This window comes from Helicoverpa armigera, chromosome 3 (assembly GCF_030705265.1).
Source record: "Helicoverpa armigera isolate CAAS_96S chromosome 3, ASM3070526v1, whole genome shotgun sequence".
Classification (NCBI taxonomy): Eukaryota; Metazoa; Arthropoda; class Insecta; order Lepidoptera; family Noctuidae; genus Helicoverpa; species Helicoverpa armigera.
The window spans coordinates 14,172,417-14,193,042 of record NC_087122.1 but is presented as its reverse complement, the minus strand read 5'-3'; the positions used below and the strand labels follow the sequence as shown (position 1 = coordinate 14,193,042).

Sequence of the window (20,626 nt, the reverse complement as noted above, 5' to 3'; positions counted from 1 at the left end):
CTGGATGCCAATAAGGTGTGAAGCGTGTTGGCCGATTTAGAAGTTGATTAGGCTCGTGTTACCGAGTATGTGCGCGCCACCGTCGTGCGGCGGGTCCCAGGCGAGGCGCAGCTCGTGCGCGGCGGCGCTGCGCAGGCGCGGCGCGGGCGCGGCGGGCGGCGCGCGCACCGACAGCGCCACGCCCAGCGCGTCCGAGCCCAGCGCGTTGCGCACCTCGCACGTGTAGTTGCCGCTCGCCGCCGCCTCCACCTCTGCGGACACACCCGATACTATGGCCGCTGTCTCGCTGCCCGTGCCAGCTCGCTCAGCGTATTAGCGCACGCCCTTACTGTGTATGATGAGATCCCCGTCGTCAGTGACCGTGTGTGCGCCGGGCAGCGGCGACCAGCGCCAGCGCAGCGGCGGAGCCCCGACCGCCGCGCAGCGCAGCCGCACGCGCGACCCGAGAGCTGCGACCACCACGCGACTGAACGACGATATCCTGGCCATCACTAGAGTCGGTTCAGGTAATTAAATTGCCAGCATTTATAACGCAGTCATTTAGGTAAGTGCACAAAACAGTTTCAGGAAAGCCGCTTATCTGCATGGTTTCTTAAACGTACGTGAGGGAGCGGGCGCGGCCGTGACGGGGCGGCTGGGCGCGCCGGCGCCGGCGGCCGACGCGGCGCGCAGCCAGAACTCGTACACGGTGCGCTCGCGCAGGCCGCGCACCTCGCGCCACTGCTCCAGCGCGCCGCCCAGCGCGCTCTCCGGCGCCGCGGCCTCCACGCGCTGTGCCCACTCGCCGCCCACTCTACACATCTCAGAAGCTATTGCACCACCAGCGCAGTGCACATTGTCTCCGGTAGTGAGGCATGCGAGCGAGTAACATACGAACTTGCCGAGCTCCCGCGTGTACAGGGTGTAGTGCGTGAGGTGCGCGGCGGCCGGCGACAGCCACGTGACGCGCACGGCGGCCGCGCCCGCCGGCAGCGCGCGCACGTGCTGCACGGGCTCGGGCACTGCGGTCAGGCGGGCGGTGAGCGCGGGGTGGGGGCGCGGGGTGGGGGCGCAGGATGGGGGCGCGGGTGGGTAGGTACTGACCGTCGTCGGCGGTGGCGCAGTAGACGGGCGGCGCGGGCGGGCCGGGCCCGGCGGCGGCGCGTGCTCGCACCCACACGGAGTAGTTGGTGGCGGCGCGCAGCCCCTGCAGCGTGGCCTCGCCGCCCGGCCCGGCGCGCGCGCCACTCCACGCTGTCACACACACACAATTAGCTAGCGTACCGCTTACACCTACCGCCAAATATTATTTCGCTATTTCTAGCAAATTACGTTCATTGCCATAACTGATTAGGAATAACAAAATATTAATATAGCCACAGATCCGATTTATTTGAAGTATTTCTATTTAAATTGTAAATACAAAATGCAAAATACCTATTTTGAATATAACATTTAAATGCTTTTTACCCACGACGGAACGGAGCAGGTATATGCGTTTAGGGTGAGAGGTGTACGTTTGTGTGTGTAATTGTTGTTGTTGTGGGATTTGTATAGTCGAATTTGACCGATAGAGGCGCAAATGCATGTGTAGGATATGTCCCAGGTAATAACTAGCTTATGAGAGCACCCGCCGTGGTTGACAATCGGCTGGGACGCCATTATTATTATTACCCGATATTATATAGCCAGTCGCTTCACGTAAAACACTCGCTCTGAGTGGCTCTCAGCTGCTTCCGCTTAAACTGGAAGCCGACCCCAACATAGTTGGGAAAAGGCTTGGTAGATGATGATTTGATCTCCACAAATCCGTTGCCCAGGCAACAAAATACCCCCTGATAAGATGGTTTTCTGACTTTCCATCTTCTGACGATCCCTGGTAAAATGATCCGAGCGGTTTAGCGACCAGTCCTTCCCTAAACATTGTAAGTAAACATACAAATATTCAGTTAGTGATGTCATTTACAGGTAGCAAAGTGCAGCGGTGCGTAGTGGAGGTCGTAGCCCCGGAGCGCATGCGCGGAGGGCAGCGGCGCCCAGCGCACGCGCAGCTCGCGCGGCGACAGCGCCTCGCACGCCACGTGCGCCGGCGCGGCGTCGGGCTCGCCGTCCGGCGTGCTGGCGTAGGCGGCGGGCGAGGCGGGCCCGGCGCCCGCGCGGTTGTAGGCGCGCAGGCTGAGCGCGTAGCGCGCGGACGAGCGCAGCCCGCCCAGCGCGAGCTCGGCGCTGCTCCAGCCGGGCGCCACCGCGCTGCCGGCGCGCGCCGCCCCCGCCTCCTCCTCCACGCGGCCCAGCTCGCGCCACGTCGCCACGTAGCCCAGCAGCTCCCCGTTCCAGCTGTCCTGGGGCGGCGCCTGTACGAACATCACGCCTGTTCATGCAGCCTACCGACGGCGACATCCTCTGTAGCATGTCGTACTTACCGACCACGACACGTGCAGCTCCCCGGGATTAGCCGCTCTCACTCTTACATTTTGCGGAGAGGCAGTGGGAGCTGTGGGCAATATAGACAATATTCTGGTCTGACTACGGTCCTATTTATTTATTTTATTTATATATTTCGACCTATAAATCGCACGAGTATAAATTATATACTTTAATGTTGACAAGCACTCTATCAATGATACGAGCTGTACCTTCTTCCAGCGTAGTAAACATGAGAGGTTCAGAGTGCGGAGACACGCCCACGTGGTTGGCCGCCGTGAGGCGCAGGGAGTAGGCGGCGGCAGGGCGCAGTCCCTCCAACCTGGCAGACAGCGTGTGCAGCCCGTCTGCGTCTGTTCTATAAAAATATAAATCTATAGAACAGAAGGTACCTAACTTAATGGTGGTGATAACAAAATAGTCTAACGCAATAACTATTGATGTGTGAGTGTGAGTGTGAGATGTGTGAGTGTGAGATAAGGTGTCCACCTGGGCCCATCGTCCCGCACGGAGAGGTTGGCGGCGGCGGAGCGGTCGGCGGCGGCGGGCAGCGCGTGCAGCGCCGTGTAGCGCGCCGCGTACTGCAGCCCCGGCGGCGCGGCCCACTGCAGCCGCACCCAGCGCGCGCCCACGCCGCCCAGCCGCAGCCCGCGCGGCGCCTCCGGCGGCTCTGCGACACACGGAGCGTGAGCAGGCAGCGCGCGGCGCCGGGCGCGCGCACGCCGAGGCATACCTTCCACGTGCAGGTAGTGCAGTTGCTCGCTGCGCCCGAACTGGTTGTGCGCGTGGCAGCGGTACTCGCCGGCGTCGGCGCGCTCGGCGGCGCGCAGCTGCAGCGTGGAGCGCAGCGCGCCGCCCGCGCGCGTCTCCGTCACTGCCCACCTGCGTGACACTCACTGCTCACGTCGTGCTCGTACGGCTAACTCAACTATTTATCCCTTTATAGGTGTATCTAGGGTAGTGTAGGGACACATGTAAGTGTGTATGGCAGAGTGCAAGGCAAGCAAAAACTTGTGTGAGCGTGAAGTATGCGATGCACGGACAGTTACTGCGCACTGGTCCGAATGAACGGTTCTATCTGGGGGTTTACGCGAAATATATCCGGTATCCTAACACCGTGTTTCACTAAACCCCCTGCGCCCCACGACCAGAAGAGGCAGTGCTCAATCAGGGATCCCACCTAACTACAATCCCTAAAGTAGTATTATTAGTAGATTTACCGAGTATTGAGGAATATGAGTCATTTAAAGAAAGCCTAGCACGTATGAGTACGTTTGTATGAATTGTCCACAAGATAGTAAATTATGTAGAGAAGTGTATGCGCACCGGTAGGAGGCAGTGTCGAGGCGCGCGCCGCGGTGCGTCCAGTGCACGTGCAGCGGCGCGTCGCCTCGCGCCACGCACGCGAGCGCGGCGGGCTGGCCGCGCACGCTGGACGCGTTGCCGCCCGCGCCCTCCAGGTGCGCCGGCTCTGCACATACACGCGCATGAGTGCGAACATAACTAGCCTCAAACGACTTTCGAATTCGTTCTTATTGTTGCACTAGCTGTTTTCCCGCGGTTTTACCCTCGTCCTGGGGGAACTTCTTCTCTAGTCTATACTAATATTATAAAGAGGAAAACTTTGTTTGTTTGGTTGTAATGGATAAACTCAAAAACTATTGGACCGATTTGAAATATTCTTTCACCATTAGAAAGCTATATTATTTGCGAGTAACATAGGCTATATTTTATCCCGGGGCGGGCAGTAGCTCCCTCGGGACGCGGGTGAAACCGCGGGGAAACGGCTAGTTAAAATATGTTACTCGGGGATAGTGTAGCTTCTTTCGTGCTTCGTACAGCACGTACCTTAGGGCACCGCAGTAGTAAACATTGGTGCCAACTTGGCTACACCGGGTTATGATACCGTATTTAGGTACAGATTAGGTAGTCTGATGATGATGGAACGGAATATGAGCGCACTATTGCAGACGTTGATGAGCTTGGTACCGTGCACAGTAATGTTGACGTGCTTGAGCAGCGGCGGCCCCACTCCGTTGTCGGCCACGCAGCGGTACAGGCCCTGGTGCGCGCGCGCCGCCGCGCTGGCTGCGAGCGAACCGTTGCGCGCCCGCACTCCGTCTGCTCCCCATTCGCCTGCCCCCACCGGCTCCCACTGCTCTCCACTGTCACCGCCTAGCGAAGCGCCCTCGCCTGGAAGTAAGGGCTCACTGGTAGGAACAAAGTTGCAGAAAGGCAAGTTAACCGCACAAGCAATGATGTAACTGACCCATACGGCGGTACCACGTGACAGCGGGCGCGGGATGTCCGCGCGCGGCGCACTCGAGCTGCAGCGGCGCGCCCAGCAGCACGGCCGCGTCCAGGGGCTCCGTGGCCCACGCCGGAGCCACTGCAGCGAGCAAAGCAACGGTCACCTTGGCTGCCGGGCGCAGTGCGCAGGAGGCGGGGCACACTCACCCTTGACGCTGAGCTGCGCGGTGTAGTTGACGGTGGCGGCGTGGTTGGACACGCGACACGTGTACTCGCCACTGTGTCGTGCCGTCAGATCCGAGAACATCAGTAGAGAGAACTCATTCAGACTCTTTTCTTCTATCTGTACGAACACAAAATCGTTTCATTGAGTTACCGTTGGCAGTTCATCTTGTTTTATAATAAGTCTGACAACCGTCTTACCAAGGGTTGCCCAGGTTATTGAGGCACTCGCTGCACCAGGTTAGACTGGAAGCCGATTCCAACATAATGGGAAAAGGTTAGACACTTGATAATGCCTGTGATAATGAGGCTGTAACTGCAGTAAGCCTTGCTGGGATAAAGAAATAGTGAATAAAATAAATAAATAAAAGGTCAAGATTATGATGTTTAGTAAGTTGAATGACAATGTGAGCATGAAATGTTATCGGTTAAACTTTCAAGATTGGTCGAGGAGACTGACGCCGGCAGCAGTATGTAACAGCACGGTACCTGTAGGTTCGGCGGCAGAGGAGCCCCGTCCTTAAGCCATGTGAAGTACATGGGCTTGTCCCCGGACGACACGCCGCACAGCACCTGCACTGAACTACCCTCAGTGAGTTCCGATGAAAAAATAAATGGAGAAATTTTCGGAGGGTCTGGAAAAAAATAAATATTTATTTCAATCGAACATTTGTAGTTTGAATAACAAGGTCAGTAATTTGAAGTGGTGTGTACTGACTGCGGACTTGTATGTCGATGTCGCGGCGAGCGGCCGGGCCCGCGGGCGCCGCCACGGCGCAGGCGTAGACGCCCGCGTCGGACGCCAGCGCCGGCGCCAGGCGCAGCTCGGGGCCGCGCGCGCTCACGCGGCCCGCGCCGCCCACCGCCACGCCCGCCCCGCGCCGCCACCACGAGATGGAGCTGCCACAACACATCATACGATACCTCAACGCTCCAGCCGCTGTCTTTCTTTAAATGACTCATATTTCTCAATACCGACATAATCCACCTCTTTTTCAAGCAGTTCTCATAAACTAGACACATATTGTCGGAATATACAGTAGAAATCACAATTTCATAATATTTATTAATAGTAACAAACTAAAGTGTAACAGTTATTTATAGGGGGAAGCTTATTACGAAAAAAATCCACAAAGTACATTTGTATATACTGTTTGTAATGACTTGGGTAAATGTTGTTCTAATTCTAGCAAAATTTTGTTATATTTACTCTGTGTTAATCGACAAACATATACATATTAACGTACCTATTTAATTTAATGTGATTAGTTCAATGCCAGCGTTATCGTGTCTTTTTATACCACAACGAAAATGACGCATGGTCTATCATCGATTGACCTAGCACTAGTAAATTTAGGAAATATCCTATCAAAATGCACCTCTATGGACCTGATCGGATATCCGGCGTAGGGGCAGTAGACGGTAGCGTTGGCGCCCGCCACCACGCGCACCGGGCCCAGCGCGCGGATTGACGGCGGCCCTGCGGTGTATCAAAGTACACTATTCATTAGTGACACCGATAAGAGTTCATTCCAATCCTAACAGTTTATTGTTTCGATAATAATCTTATCAAGTTTGCTAGTTGTTCGTATAAGCCGTAGCGGGTGTCGGCACACCGCGAGCGCTGCGGAGGTGAGTACCGTATATGTTGAGGCGTGCGGAGTGGTGCGCGTGGCCGAGCGCGTTGTGCGCGCGGCACGTGTAGCGGCCGCCGTCCTCCGGCGCCACCGAGCTCATGTTGAGCGTGGACACCACGTCGCCGCTGAGCGACGTCTCCTCGCTGATGAAGTAGCGGTGCGGCGCGCGCACGTGCTCGAGCGGCTGCTCGTCCAGCAGCCACGTGAAGCGCGGCGCCGGCGACGCGGACGCGGCGCAGCGCAGCGACACCGCGCCGCCCGGCCGCAGCGCCTGCTCGATGAACGTGTAGTGCAGTTCCGGTGTCGAATCTGCGCACATGCAATATCACTCATTTTTCGTGGAGTCAATACTCCAAAAAAGATATGCTCCATTTGAGTAGGCACTTATTTGTGAAGATTTGGGTCAAAATAAATGTAAATACAGCAGGTGTAAGTTGAAAGTTCAGTGGAACAACATAGATAGCGCGCGCTCACCGCCAAGGCGCAGCTCCGCGGCGGCCTGCGCGGAGTCGTGCGCGCGGCGCGCCACGCACTGGTAGACGCCGCGACTCGCGCGCGCCACGCCGCGCAGCAGCAGCGCCGCGCCCGCGCCCGCCGGCGCGCCGTCGTGCAGCCAGCTCAGCGCCGCGCGCGCGTCCGACGCGCTGCAGTTGAACCGCGCCGTGCTGCCCGCCTGTGCCACCTGCACGGTACAGATGCTCAGTCTACAGTTGGGAGACGGAGCTCCGTTTAAAACATTATTTTGATATTCGATTAGTAAAGTGGCGAGTGCGCTCACTAGCACGGTGGGCGTGACGGTGACGCTGAGTGAGTCCTGCACGTGCAGCGTGGTGTGCGCGGTGGCGTCGCCGAACACATTGTAAGCCTTGCAGATCCAGAGGCCGGCGTGGTGGGCGGCGGCGCGCACGCAGCGAGCTGCGCCGCCGCCCCACGCCCAGCCGTCCTCCGGCGCGCTGGCCGGCTGCAGACGACCCTCGCGCGAGCGGTACCACCTGCGCCACATACGCACACTTCACTACCTGCCACTTGGCAATTAACAACAAGCTTTTAAAAATCATGATGATCACATCAAAAAAATGCAAATTTGAGAAAGAAGCCGCTAGCGACGTGAGCGTGTTTATTTTTCTTAAAGGAATCAAAAAGTAAACAATATAACAATCATACAAAAAAGTATAATATAGGTAATAGATAAATAAATAAAAGAATCTAAATAAAGGTCGTGGTGGCCTAGTGAGTAAAGAGCCAACCTATCAAGTATGACGACGAGTACCAATGCAATTTTTCTAAGTTTTTATGTACATACATTCTAAGTATATCTTGACACCAATGGCTGTGTTTCGGATTTCACGTTAAACTGTTGGTCCCGGCTGTCATTGAACATCCTTGGCAGTCGTTACGGGTAGTCAGAAGCCAGTAAGTCTGACACCAGTCTAACCAAGGGGTATTGGGTTGCCGGAGTACTTGGGTTGAGGAGGTCAGATAGGCAGTAGCTCCTTGTTAAACACTGGTACTCAACTGAATCCGGCTAGACTGGAAGCCGACCCCAACAATTGGGTAAAGGCTCGGGTGATGATGATGATGAAATAAAAGAAACTAAATATAACTATGTACTTAGATAAAACCGAAGAAGATTAATTAATAAAAGAATCCTAACCTAGCAGATAAAACCGAATACAGGGTGCAAAACATATTATCTAAAAACTTATTAAGCCATTAGAAGTAGTAGCAGCTGTAGATGGATGGAGAGGAAGAGGAAGACCTAAGAAAAGATGGATGGATTGCCTGTAAGATGATATGAATAGGAAGGGAGTGAGTGTCAGTATGACGAGTGACAGGGGAAAATGGAAGAAAATGACATATTGCGCCGACCCCAAGTAAAATTTGGGAACAGGGCAGGAGAAAGAAAGAAGAAGTAGTAGCAGCATACGTGATATTAACTTAGTGAAGAGCTTAAGCGTTTTGGTCATGTATTAACATGATAGACAATGCGTACGTGTACTGCGGCGGGGGGTGGTCGGAGGCGACGCACGGCAGACACACGAGCTGGCCGGCCGGCACGCTGAGCTCGGCGGGCGCGGCCAGCAGGCGCGGCGCCGACGCGGGGCCCGCGCCGCGCACCGACAGCGTGGCGGGGCGCGCGCGCCGGGCCGCGCCGGTCAGCGCGTGGCGCGCCAGGCAGCTGTACGCGCCCGCGTCCGCCGCGCCCGCCTCGCGGATCAGCAGCGTGTTGCCCGCCACCAGGTAGCGCGACTCTGTACACACACCCACACTCACACTACCACTGCTATACATGTTTGTGTCTACATATGTTACACTTAGCTGGCGCGCACGTCGTCATCTAATTACACAACAAAGACTTCCGGCAGAGATACAATGATGGCCGCGGTCAACCAGCTCTCTTCTTGGCTATTGAGGTGGTTTTCGTTAGAGAGTCAATAATTTGTTTTATGAAGTGATAGGTACCTGGCGCGGGCGGGTCGAGGTGCAGCAGCGCGTCGCCGCGGTACCAGAGCTCGGCGCGCACCAGCGGGTCGGCGGCGCCGCAGTGCACGGCCGCCACCGCGCCCGCCGCCGCGTCCGCCGCGCGCGCCGCCGCCTCCCACGCCGCCTCGCCCACCGGCACCAGCGTCACGTCGCGCGACAGTGTCACGCCGTGCGCGTTGGCGGCGCGGCACCGCACCGTCGTCTGCGCCGCCGCCGCGTGCGCGCTCGTCGCCAATATCTCCAGCGTGCCGTTGTTGTATATGCGCCTGTATCCACACCGAATATCTTTCCTACTCATATGACAGTTTACATGCTTTTCTATAAATTAATACTATTAAAGTTTAAGATTTAGATTTTTAGCTGGAATTAAGAACCAAAGTCTACAAGGTGAGACGTGAGATAGTAATTGGTGTGTGCGCACCTGTGCGGCGGCAGGTCCCGCAGCACGGCGCCGTCGTCGGCGAGCCACGTGATGTCGGGCGGCGGGTCTGCGCGCGCGGCGCACGTGAGCCGCACGCCGGCGCGCGCCGCGTACGTCACGCGCGGCGGCGGCTCGCGCACCAGCACCGGCGCGCGCATCGTCAGCTCCGCGCGCAAACCTACGCCATTGTGTTATCACTCGTACCTCACGACCTACGTATTTTTATGCGATTTCTTCTGAGAACAATTACGAATTTATTCCAAGATACGAGTTTGAGAGCCCGCGGTGGGATTCCGCACACAAACAAAGACTAACTTTAAGCCACTTAAAAGTCTAACAGCGCAACTTCAGTTTTAAAACCGTTTGACCTAAAAAAAGTGGCCGTTTGTCGGCGGGAGCGAGCGGGCGCGCGGCCGCCGCTACTTTGTGAAAGTTGCGTCGCTGTCCTCTCACAGAATTGTCCTCAAATGTGTAATTCAGTTGAGTTGGTTGCTTCTTGCTTATAGTATTTGTTTACTTTTACAGTTAGATTGAGTAACCATTGCTTTTATTGTCATCTCAGATGATATTAAACATTTCGCAGTCAGGGATCATTCGGCTAGCGAGGAACGTGTTGAATTAGTGGTATCGCTCGATTGCTGCCTAAACTACATAAATATATACAGTCGTGGTCAACTAATTAAAGACACTCCATTTGCTCAGAGGAAGAAATGCAAATTATTAATATTATTGATGGTAATTTTCTATAAACAACATTCCCTACACTATAACGAAGCATACTAATGAGTACTAATATTCGGTTTATTTCCTTTTACCTCAATGACAGCACGACATCCCTAAGCGTGCAAGCGGTCAGTTTTGTTTTAAGTCGCTACGGGAATTTTCTTCCATGCTATCTGTGTAAAATTGATCAATGTTTCATGTATGACTTATCGCCATTGTGTTTTCTGGCCGATCACCAGTTTTTTTTCTATTAAATTTGCGATGGGCCAAACCAAAACCGTCATAAGTTAAATTGCTCGATCAAAGAGTCCTTTTTACTACTCTTACAGTGTTTTTCAGAACTTTTCTAATTTGGAAAGCGCTAAGGACCGGTAAATTATGCTTAGCATATAACAACATGCTATTTCTAAAATATTATAGTACTTGAATTCGCCTATTTTTAATAATATCTTTCTAAAGGATCACCACACCAAGTAGTAGAGAGAAGCCCCACACTATTACTTTTTCGCCTCCTATGTTTGAGAACTTTTTAGTGTAGGTACTTTGGTTCCATCTCATGTTTTGGAGGCGACTAATTTCGATACATTATTTTAGAATTATTCGTATCCCTTTGTTTAATGAGAAAAAAAATCATTTTTGAACACTTGTTCACTGCACCTTTCACATTTGATAGAAATAGCCAACTACAGTAAGGACACGCGGTGCTATTCCAAAAGTAACATCTTCCGATAAAGTCAAAGTCAAAGTCAAAATCAAAAAAAATCATTTTTGAACACTTGTTCACTGCACCTTTCACATTTGATAGAAATAGCCAACTACAGTATGGACACGCGGTGCTATTCCAAAAGTAACATCTTCCGATACCCATGCCTTACAGCTTTTCCCGACCCGGTTGTAGTCTAAAAGTTCTGCAGACACAATTGTCGTCCTTTTAGCATCAGATGACTCCCAAAAAAGCCAGTACCGAATCATGTAAATGGTTCACTATTTGCCTATAGCACCGCCTTAAAGTCTGTTTGCGGACAAGTTTTCCTTGGGGTCGGTTTTGACTTGTTCTCAAACCATGCCTTTTTTAGTGCCATTGATAAGGAATCTTTAATAATAAATTTATTACCATGTCCTTACTACAGATCAAGTGGTACCGCATGTTAAAATATAATATAAAAAAGCCTAAAACATTTTACTTACCAGAATTTTTGTTCTAGTCTTATTGATAGGACTAAAATGAAAAATTTTAATGAAAGAAACCTAAATCATTACCTAATTCGAGTTTTCATAAGTATTTACCCACTTCTAAAAAAAAGTATGGCAACTATTTCTATCTTTCGCTTTTTTTTCTTAACTGGGCTTTAACTGTCTTTAATTAGCTGACTGAAAGTATTAAAGAAAGTAAATATTTTTTGTACTTAATTTGAAGAACACAATGTAATGTTTGTTCTAATAATAAATTACATTACATTTTATACCGTGCTTAAGCTCATGTCAGTACCATAACTATTTATTTCACTTCGAGTTGGGGGGTGTCTTTAATTATGTGACCACGACTGTATGTGTTAGGAAATGATGCGACAAGTACACAGGTGCGCCAGTGCGGGATACTCACGCGGCACGAGCAGCGCCAGCAGCAGCGGCAGCAGCGGCGGCATGTCTCCCCCCGCCCGCGCCCCGCGCCCCGCACACCGCGACCCGCGCCCGCGCCGGCTTTCCAACCTTCCGACAAGTCACACATAAGTGGCGAGTGTGCGCACACGGAGCGCGTGATCTGCGTTTAAAGTCCACCGAGGTAACCTCTTCAGCCGCTCATGTCCCTGTTGCCCTCTTGATACTAACACACTGGAATATTACCCATGTCAAGACAATTCTATCATACTATCCAGCAAAATATCTAGCAGGAGTCATCCCAAACAACCTGTACAATAGCCTAAGTTATTGATAATTAGTCTGTCTACTTATATCTATTTATAGGTTCTATTCTATTCTATTCCAGAAAAAAGCTGTTGTAAACACATGCAGATTAACCCGAACATGATTAAATACTTAATAACAACAATTAATTCTACTTAACCGTACCTGGCTTCGGCCCGTGCCAATTTCACCCACGTATAGATGTGAGGTATTTAAAAAGTAACGAGAAATAATAATAATATATCTTGCACACACGGTCGGTTAGCCCCATGATAAACTTATTTATTGGCTTGTGTTGCAGGTGCTGATGCTAAAACAACCTGATATTTATAATGTATGTCTAGCTGTCGCATAGCGTGGCTGCTGTACATGAGGGATCGGGTTTGATTTCCGGGTCGTGCACCGGCCCGCATTCGCTTTGTGGGTTTCAGAAACTTTCACTAAGTTTCCCGGAGTCTGATCTCTCTCCGGTGTTGCACTTGTGTTCGTGCACATGCTTGTGCACTATAACATGCCCTTCGCAGTTGGCTAACTCTAAACGATAACAGCAGCCTCCGTGACCGATTATATTATCATCATCCATCTAGATTATGAGCTCAAACAAACTATCGGCTGACTAAAAGTTTGCAGTGTTCTCTTAACCTGATTAGGTCATTTATTAGTCGTTTCATTCAATATTTTTTATTTAGTCCATAAAAATATTTACATTAAGAACTATTCTTGTACAGAAGCTAAAACTAAAAGCATTAAAAAATCGTTTGATTGGCCGAGATGGTTATTGCATTTGGTCGGTGGTTTTGGAAGCGGCGAGACTAGTTACCGTAGTCGAGCTGTAAGTTTTCATTTTTTATGCGATAGATAACAGTGACGGAATTCATAGCAAGAATTTAGTGTTTGTGTAGTGGTAACATTTTAGAACTGTGTGACACGAGTACCACAGAGTGGTTCGGGAATGTACGACGTTATAAGAAAGCACACAACAATCAGGCGTAGCTCGGCAGTGTAGTAAGTATCAGTCTGTTGTTACGTTCAGCACCGAGCGCCTCCGGCGGCTACACGTGCTACGTAGCGTCGTAGCGCTCGTAGCTTCCGTAGCAGTCCGCAGCAAATGTACTACGAGATGCGAAAAACACACGCTTTACCAATAGATATAATGGTAACGTATGACATATAAGGTAAAGCCGGGCGTGAACTAACAGTAAAAAAAACCGGCCAAGTGCGAGTCGGACTCGCGCACGTAGGGTTCCGTGCTATACAAACTAATCTCTATATATCTCTATATATATAAAAATGAATTGCTGTTCGTTAGTCTCGCTAAAACTCGAGAACGGCTGGGCCGATTGAGCTGATTTTGGTTTTAAAATGTTTGTAGAGATCCAGGGAAGGTTTAAAAGGTGAGAAAAATTCTAATAATTGCCGGGAAAATCTTCAAAACAGCATTTTTCTATTTCCCATACAAACGTTTTCTAAATAAAATGGAGAGTCAATTTGTAATTTATTACCGCTTTATAAAGTTCAAATTCGCGTGCGCGTTGGAGGATCTAATATCGCGTTCTGAAACTCAACAAACGCGACAAAATTGCATAGTCTCAAAATACATAGTACATAGATAGTGGTCGGCTTCGAGAAACTCAATTTTAACCAACTTCAGTTGTTAATCTGTCCGATTATTTTTTTAATAAGACTATATAGAAATCGAAAGATAAATCTTCAGTTTTGTCAGAAATTAAATTATAAATCTTAAGTTAAATTTCTGAACGCAATCATAATATTTGACATTAGATTTGACAACCAACTAATATGTCAATCCATCCTGTCGCATTTCAGAGCACGTGTTACGAGTTACGATATCTATGAGTGCATCCTTCTATATTTGTGGCTTCGTGCGCGAGAACATTCTTTACTTTGGTGATCCTTTGTGATAGTGACATTCCATAGGCTATATAAAATTCTATATTGCCCACGCAGACGAAGTCGCGGGCAACAGCTAGTATTCTATATATATTTATGGATATCGAGCAAAAATGAGCAAAAAAATCACGTTTGTTGTATGAGAGCCCCTCGACATATATTATTATATTATAGTTTTCAGTATTTGTTGTTATAGCGGCAACAGAAATCTATCATCTGTGAAAATTTCAACTCTCTAACTATCACGGTTCATGAGATACAGCCTGGTGACAGACAGACGGACGGACGGACAGAGGAGCGAAAACAATAGGCGGGACCCTATTGTTATTATTCTTAGAGGTCAGATCAGAAGTGGTACTTGAAAATGAATAACACACGTCTATAAACATTTAACCTGGTAAGGTTTATTTCTTACAAAGGATTTAGCAGAAGCCAACTTTGAATAGCAAATACAATATTGATAATTAATTATAAGATCACAATGTGACATCTTCAACGTCCGTCATCCTTCTATCCGTCATAACTTCTTCTTCTATACCAGCCCGGTCAGGCCAGGTTGGTAGCAAGGAGGATTCATATCTAACACGGCCGTTCCTGACCCTGCGGCGTCCTCGCCAGCAGTATTATTCGCCTCTTCAGCATCAGATCAACTCCCCATAAGCTGATCACCGACATGTTGCTCATGATCTGAAACATGTTAAGCAAGGTATTAGTAATTTACTCGTAGTAGTCGTTTTTGTGTATAAGTCTGAAGCAGGAGAAAAGGAAGGGTAACAAAAAAAATGTTGCATGTCATTTCACAAATTCATAGCATAGGCACGCATTTAGGCTATAGGTTGCATACTATGACGATGTGAAACAGAGACCCATGCGTCCGTATGTTCTCGGTGACAGAGGCTCCCAGTTTGCTTGTCATTACACACGCTCATAGCATAGGCACGCATATAAGCTATAGGTAGCATACTATGAAGACGTGGAACAGAGACCCATACCGTCGTATGTTCTCTCAAAGTGGTCTAGACAACTAGCACCATCAGTATGTCAAAGTCAAAATCAAGGAAAAGACCATTTCCAAGCTAAAATTACAGTCAAGGTCAAAATCAGTCATTGAAAGTAGGTCAATTAGATCAACACATCAATATTCATGCACCCTTTCATGGCACGCACACAAAGACTCATGTACATTCGAACGTCCTCAAAGTCCTTGTCATTGTCAAATTGCCTTGCAGCTCTCAAAGAAAGCCAAGGAGGTCACATTTCGCTCGGCCACTGCTGACCATTCATTTGAAGGATCTAAGTTTCCAAAGAAATAAATCCATGACTTAATTATAACTTTGACATCATCATCATCATCATTGGCCACATAGCATCTTGGTCAGACGATTGTGGCAGTGCTTGTCTATGCGGTTATTAGTGCCGCAATCACTTTCTTTTATGGCTAAATAAGCCAATAGCTGCACGACACACATAACTTTGACACATAAAATCAAAATAGTAATCCAAAATATCATCATTACTCATATCAAGTGCCAACAAACATAAGTGATCAAAGGTTAAAATTGACACGTATGCAGTTTTAATCATCTTTTATAAAATAATGGTAAAAGGTCATGATGGGATACATAAGAACTGGATTGATCTCACCAGGCATTATCACTCCATGCTTCTTGTAATATCTCTGCAAACAGCGCTAGGCCTTTGCGCTTTATGATAACAGCAGGGAATCACATTATGTGACACCACAGCGAGACAGGAGTAGAGGTTCCTTCCACACGAAACGCACGAGCGACCTCGCGATATGTTGATGAGCTGCTCCACTCGACAGACAGGATACATGTTCCCAGCTCACGTATTAGATACCTACTATTCTCGCCATAAGACAAATGTACCACATGAAACATAAAAACACAATAACTGGATAACAACTTTGATATGTCACCATGGAAACCGGTGATATTTTTTTGTAGCTACAAGCGGCCTTGTTATTATAAGTAGAAATTATTTCCCATTATTTCTTAAAATGTATCCAAGAATAATGAAAACAACACCGATACTCTTCTTTCAACACAATTTTTAGTACAGCAAATCATGCATCGCACAGAATATTCAATTTGTTTTAACAGTTGCCAGTTTTAGGCCTTTATGTTGAAATCATTTTCTAAAAGCGTGACAAAAGGTAGGGACACGATACAGCGCTTCTTCGCCAGACATACTTATACCTCGTACTATGATAAGTTGAAAAGTTTCAGCCCTATCTGCAAAATTCATAATTAAAAACTGTTCAAATCATAAAATATTGATCATAAATTTATTATGTGCAACTTGTAAAACTTCAACATGGCTTTTCAGGGCCACTGTCTTCGAGCTTCAGTGCTTTACACATCCTGAAAAAGAAATCCAAGAGAAGAGGTTCACTCTAAAACACAAATCTGCTGCTGAAAGGAATCTTCGTAAGATCGAACTGAGACTGTTCCAGCTGGTGGGCTATCTTCAGTATCTCCAGCATTCGATCGCTTTTTGTTTTACAAACAAGACACAGCAGCTGTCACTTTTCCTCTCGCAATTTCTAGTCAAGACTTTGACCAGTTCTTTGCCATAATGTTGATGTTGTGGCTTCCAATGTGCTGTCGGTTATATCGTGGTTGTTTCACAGCACATGAGGATCATTCATAGAATCGCAACGGTATCGGAACTATAACTAGTTCATACTTTTTCTTCAGAATACTCTCGAGTGTAAGAAATAAAACTTATTTACGGTTGAGATGTAATTTCATGAATAAAATAAATCATTATTGGAATCAGATGGCAAAGGGTAAAGTACGCGTGGCGATCCCACTTCTGATCTTAGAGGTCAGATCAGAAGTGGTACTTGAAAATGAATAACATTATTAATTTTTGACAACCAACTAATATGTCAATCCATCCTGTCGCATTTCAGAGCACGTGTTACGAGTTACGATATCTATGAGTGCATCCTTCTATATTTGTGGCTTCGTGCGCGAGAACATTCTTTACTTTGGTGATCCTTTGTGATAGTGACATTCCATAGGCTATATAAAATTCTATATTGCCCACGCAGACGAAGTCGCGGGCAACAGCTAGTATTCTATATATATTTATGGATATCGAGCAAAAATGAGCAAAAAAATCACGTTTGTTGTATGAGAGCCCCTCGACATATATTATTATATTATAGTTTTCAGTATTTGTTGTTATAGCGGCAACAGAAATCTATCATCTGTGAAAATTTCAACTCTCTAACTATCACGGTTCATGAGATACAGCCTGGTGACAGACAGACGGACGGACGGACAGAGGAGCGAAAACAATAGGCGGGACCCTATTGTTATTATTCTTAGAGGTCAGATCAGAAGTGGTACTTGAAAATGAATAACACACGTCTATAAACATTTAACCTGGTAAGGTTTATTTCTTACAAAGGATTTAGCAGAAGCCAACTTTGAATAGCAAATACAATATTGATAATTAATTATAAGATCACAATGTGACATCTTCAACGTCCGTCATCCTTCTATCCGTCATAACTTCTTCTTCTATACCAGCCCGGTCAGGCCAGGTTGGTAGCAAGGAGGATTCATATCTAACATTATATTATACTTTAAGTTTTTAGAAATTTTGATATTATCTTTATTTTTAAGTTATGTACCTACTTACTTAACTATTATGATTTATGTTATTGACTTTTATAGTCGAAAGTCAAGAATCATCACTATGACTACATAGTTAATAGCAAAGTCGATTTTTAGGGTTCCGTACCCAAAGGGTAAACCGGGACCCTATTGTTTTCGCTCCTCTGTCCGTCCATCCGTCCGTCTGTCCGTCTGTCTGTCAGCAGGCTGTATCTCATGAACCGTGATAGTTAGAGAGCTGTCACAGGTGATATATTTCTGTTGCCGCTATAACAACAAATACTGAAAACTAGAATTAAATACATATTTTAGGGCTCCCATACAAAAAATGTGTTTTTTTTTTGTCCGTTTTATAAATAATGGTACGGAACCCCTCGTCCGCGAGTCCGACTCGCACTTGGCCGGTTTTTCTGTCCCATTGTCCCTTTGTACGCTTAAATCTTCAAAACTACGCAACCAGTTTTCGTGCTGTTTTTTAATAGATGGAGTAATTAAAGAGGAAGGCTTATATGCATAATAACATAGTGGGGAAATACTGCTATCCCGTCATCCCGTGCGAAGTCGGAGCGGGTCGCTGGTATAGTATAAAGCAAAGTCGGTGTCGTCGTCTGTCCATCCCTATGTATGCTGAAATCTTAAACTAGGTACGTATTTTCTTGTGCATACCCTATGAATTCATGATTCAAGATTGAAGCCTACCCCGGAGCGTGACACTCGCTCAGCAAGTCAGCACGCCGACCTGATGCTCGCACACCTCAACTTAAACTTGTGAATGACAGATATATGTTGTAACATCACTGTGAGTCTCATTCAAGCAACTGCCTGATAAACTGATTTCACTGCACTTTTTAAAATATTAAATTCACTGTTACTAAAGTGATGTGCGATTATAAATAAGCGTGTTAAAAAACAAGAGCAACAGATTTAAGAATAACTTCACAATATTTTTGGGCTACAATAAACTTTTTCACTGAGATGATGACGTAAACTCCATGTTTAGTTAGTTTAAATATGTTAATGTAGATTAGTAATGCAATAATGAATAGCAGCACACACTGGATGAACACAGGATAAACTCGACGCACGTGAAGTAGTTGCCGCGAAGAGCACCGCGAGAGCGCCGCACGACACGTCCGCGCCGCCGGCTCCCGAGCGTCGACTGGCGAGCGCGGCCGGTGAGGCGCTCGGCGAGCACGCCGCGCGTAGTTACCTACCAATTGTGACATGATATTGCCTGCTCAATGATTTCATTAATCCTTTGTCTCCACCGCCCCGCTCACACTAATTGCCGATCAAACTATTTGTTGGCACGCTACGCTGCTACGACGCTGCCATGCTACGCCAGCAGCTACGACGCTGCCATGCTACGCCAGCAGCTACGACGCTGCTATGCTACGCCAGCAGCTACGAAGCAAGCTTCTATACGCTGCTAAGCTATTTTCGTCTTGTTAAAAAATACATGATAATTTATTATTTTTGACAAATACTCGTTCAACATGGCATAGGCCAAAAACATCTGGATATATCAGATGTGTCGTACCTAATCACATTAAATTCTACCCACCCAAAACAAAAATGTGAAAGACTGCCAAGTTCGATAATATGGGAATGCTTCGCCTATAAAAGAAGTGAGATCTTAATAAGTACCAAGTTCCATACACATACCTCAGTTAAAAATAGTTACTTTTTAATGATGTTACTTGGCAAGATTTCACACACCTTGTTATAAACCTACTACACGCAATGAATCAAGTATTTAATTTTCTATTAAAACTTGCCAAGTAATCATCATTAAAAAGTAACTATTTTTAACTGAGGTATGTGTATGGAACTTGGTACTTATTAAGATCTCACTTCTTTTATAGGCGAAGCATTCCCATATTATCGAACTTGGCAGTCTTTCACATTTTTGTTTTGGGTGGGATTTCATTTATTTTTGTAAGGTTTTTTATTTTATTTTGTTCTTATGATGAAGTTAGTTAAAGAAATGTCTCATTTATACTATCTTTCAGATTTTTTAATATGCACTATGTTTCTTACAAAGAAATGAACTAGATTAACTAAATGGACTAGATTTACCAACTGACTGACATGACATGTTATCATATATTATGTTCGTGGATAAAAGTTACACTTTCGTTATTTTCAAAAGTGATTCACACTTGGCCGTTTTTAGATTTTTACTTTACTTTGACTAAATACAAACTTTTGTTACGAATTTCAGATCGGTACGACCATTCGAAGATATATTATATAAATATAGTTCGTTTTAGTTCCTTAGGGGTATAAATTTACACCGGGTATAAAACACCTTCATTATTTTGAAACCGACTCACACTTGGCCATTTTCAGATTTTTCCCTTTACCTTGACATAAAGACCTACCTCCATGTAAAATTTCAAGTCAATACGACCATTGGAAGTGGTCTAGGTTTTTGATGAGTGAGTGAGTCAGTCAGTCAGTCAGTCAGTCAGTCAGTCAGTGAGTGTATAGTAAAAATAGCGATTTTCTGACGTCAATATCTCAAGACCTACAATAGGTATATTAATGAAATTTTGTATTTTAGATAAGTGAGGGGGTCTCAACAGATACTAGAAATTTGATATGCGTAAATAAAATAGATTTTGAGTTACAGGGGGGTCGAATTTGGCACGAAATGGTTCGTGTAATATAACCCACGGCCGGTGTGTCGCTTTTTTTGCTCGAACTTGGCGGACACACTGCCGTGTGTCTAGATCATATAGGTACTTTATAATATTCTATGGCGAATTGTGAAAAAAATAATCTAATCCATTCAGTGATTAACCACAAAAGTCAATTTTCGTTTTCATAATTTTACAACATGATGTGTAAAGCAGAGATAAAGTTAGGTATCAAATGTTTTGATCAGTTGACAGCTGTTAATTTTCAAGGGAGAATTTCCGTTATTTGTAATGACTGACTCATAAATGGTGTTTTAATTCTCGCAAATGTTTGTGCTGAGTGGGAAGCTGAGTTCTGTAAGAAATGTGAGATGATCA

The 20,626-nt window shown here is 47.0% G+C and overlaps 2 protein-coding genes across 7 annotated transcripts; both read right to left on the bottom strand.

Annotated features, from left to right (window-relative positions):
- Nucleotides 1-36: 36 nt before the first annotated feature.
- Nucleotides 37-7,515, bottom strand: LOC126053708 (cell adhesion molecule Dscam2-like). The gene is made up of 19 exons (XM_064043254.1): nucleotides 7,291-7,515; nucleotides 6,987-7,194; nucleotides 6,516-6,821; nucleotides 6,265-6,355; nucleotides 5,594-5,775; nucleotides 5,365-5,510; nucleotides 4,861-4,996; nucleotides 4,673-4,792; nucleotides 4,393-4,596; nucleotides 3,730-3,874; nucleotides 3,137-3,285; nucleotides 2,893-3,073; nucleotides 2,616-2,761; nucleotides 2,403-2,473; nucleotides 1,946-2,333; nucleotides 1,084-1,233; nucleotides 603-1,001; nucleotides 330-491; nucleotides 37-251 (listed from the first exon to the last, which is right to left on the bottom strand). The coding sequence occupies exons 1-19, from the start codon at nucleotides 7,513-7,515 to the stop codon at nucleotides 37-39; spliced, it is 3,624 nt and encodes a 1,207-aa protein (XP_063899324.1).
- A 441-nt stretch (nucleotides 7,516-7,956) lies between these two features.
- On the bottom strand, nucleotides 7,957-19,160 carry LOC126053629 (cell adhesion molecule Dscam2-like). Of its 6 annotated transcripts, none has more exons than XM_064043748.1 (6): nucleotides 18,273-19,160; nucleotides 11,933-12,049; nucleotides 11,744-11,853; nucleotides 9,418-9,595; nucleotides 8,976-9,262; nucleotides 7,957-8,764 (listed from the first exon to the last, which is right to left on the bottom strand). In XM_064043748.1, exons 3-6 carry the CDS (start codon nucleotides 11,784-11,786, stop codon nucleotides 8,463-8,465), a joined length of 810 nt encoding a protein of 269 aa, XP_063899818.1. In that variant the 5' UTR covers nucleotides 11,787-11,853; nucleotides 11,933-12,049; nucleotides 18,273-19,160; the 3' UTR covers nucleotides 7,957-8,462. The 6 variants fall into 6 exon arrangements, with proteins under 6 accessions (XP_063899818.1, XP_063899819.1, XP_063899820.1 ...); XM_064043749.1 differs by having other exon boundaries at nucleotides 11,933-11,973; XM_064043750.1 differs by having other exon boundaries at nucleotides 18,306-19,160.
- Nucleotides 19,161-20,626: the final 1,466 nt, after the last annotated feature.

Excerpts from the sequence above, each read along its gene's own strand:
- LOC126053629 (XM_064043748.1), bottom strand. The coding sequence starts at position 11,786 with ATGCCGCCGCTGCTGCCGCTGCTGCTGGCGCTGCTCGTGCCGC. Across the intron at positions 9,596-11,743 it reads GCTGGCGCTGCTCGTGCCGC|GTTTGCGCGCGGAGCTGACG; the intron begins GTGAGTATCCCG and ends ACAATGGCGTAG. Across the intron at positions 9,263-9,417 it reads CGGGACCTGCCGCCGCACAG|GCGCATATACAACAACGGCA; the intron begins GTGCGCACACAC and ends GTGTGGATACAG.
- LOC126053708 (XM_064043254.1), bottom strand. The coding sequence starts at position 7,515 with ATGTGGCGCAGGTGGTACCGCTCGCGCGAGGGTCGTCTGCAGCCGGCC. Across the intron at positions 5,776-6,264 it reads TACGCCGGATATCCGATCAG|CTCCATCTCGTGGTGGCGGC; the intron begins GTCCATAGAGGT and ends GTGTTGTGGCAG. Across the intron at positions 3,286-3,729 it reads CTCGACACTGCCTCCTACCG|GTGGGCAGTGACGGAGACGC; the intron begins GTGCGCATACAC and ends AGTGTCACGCAG.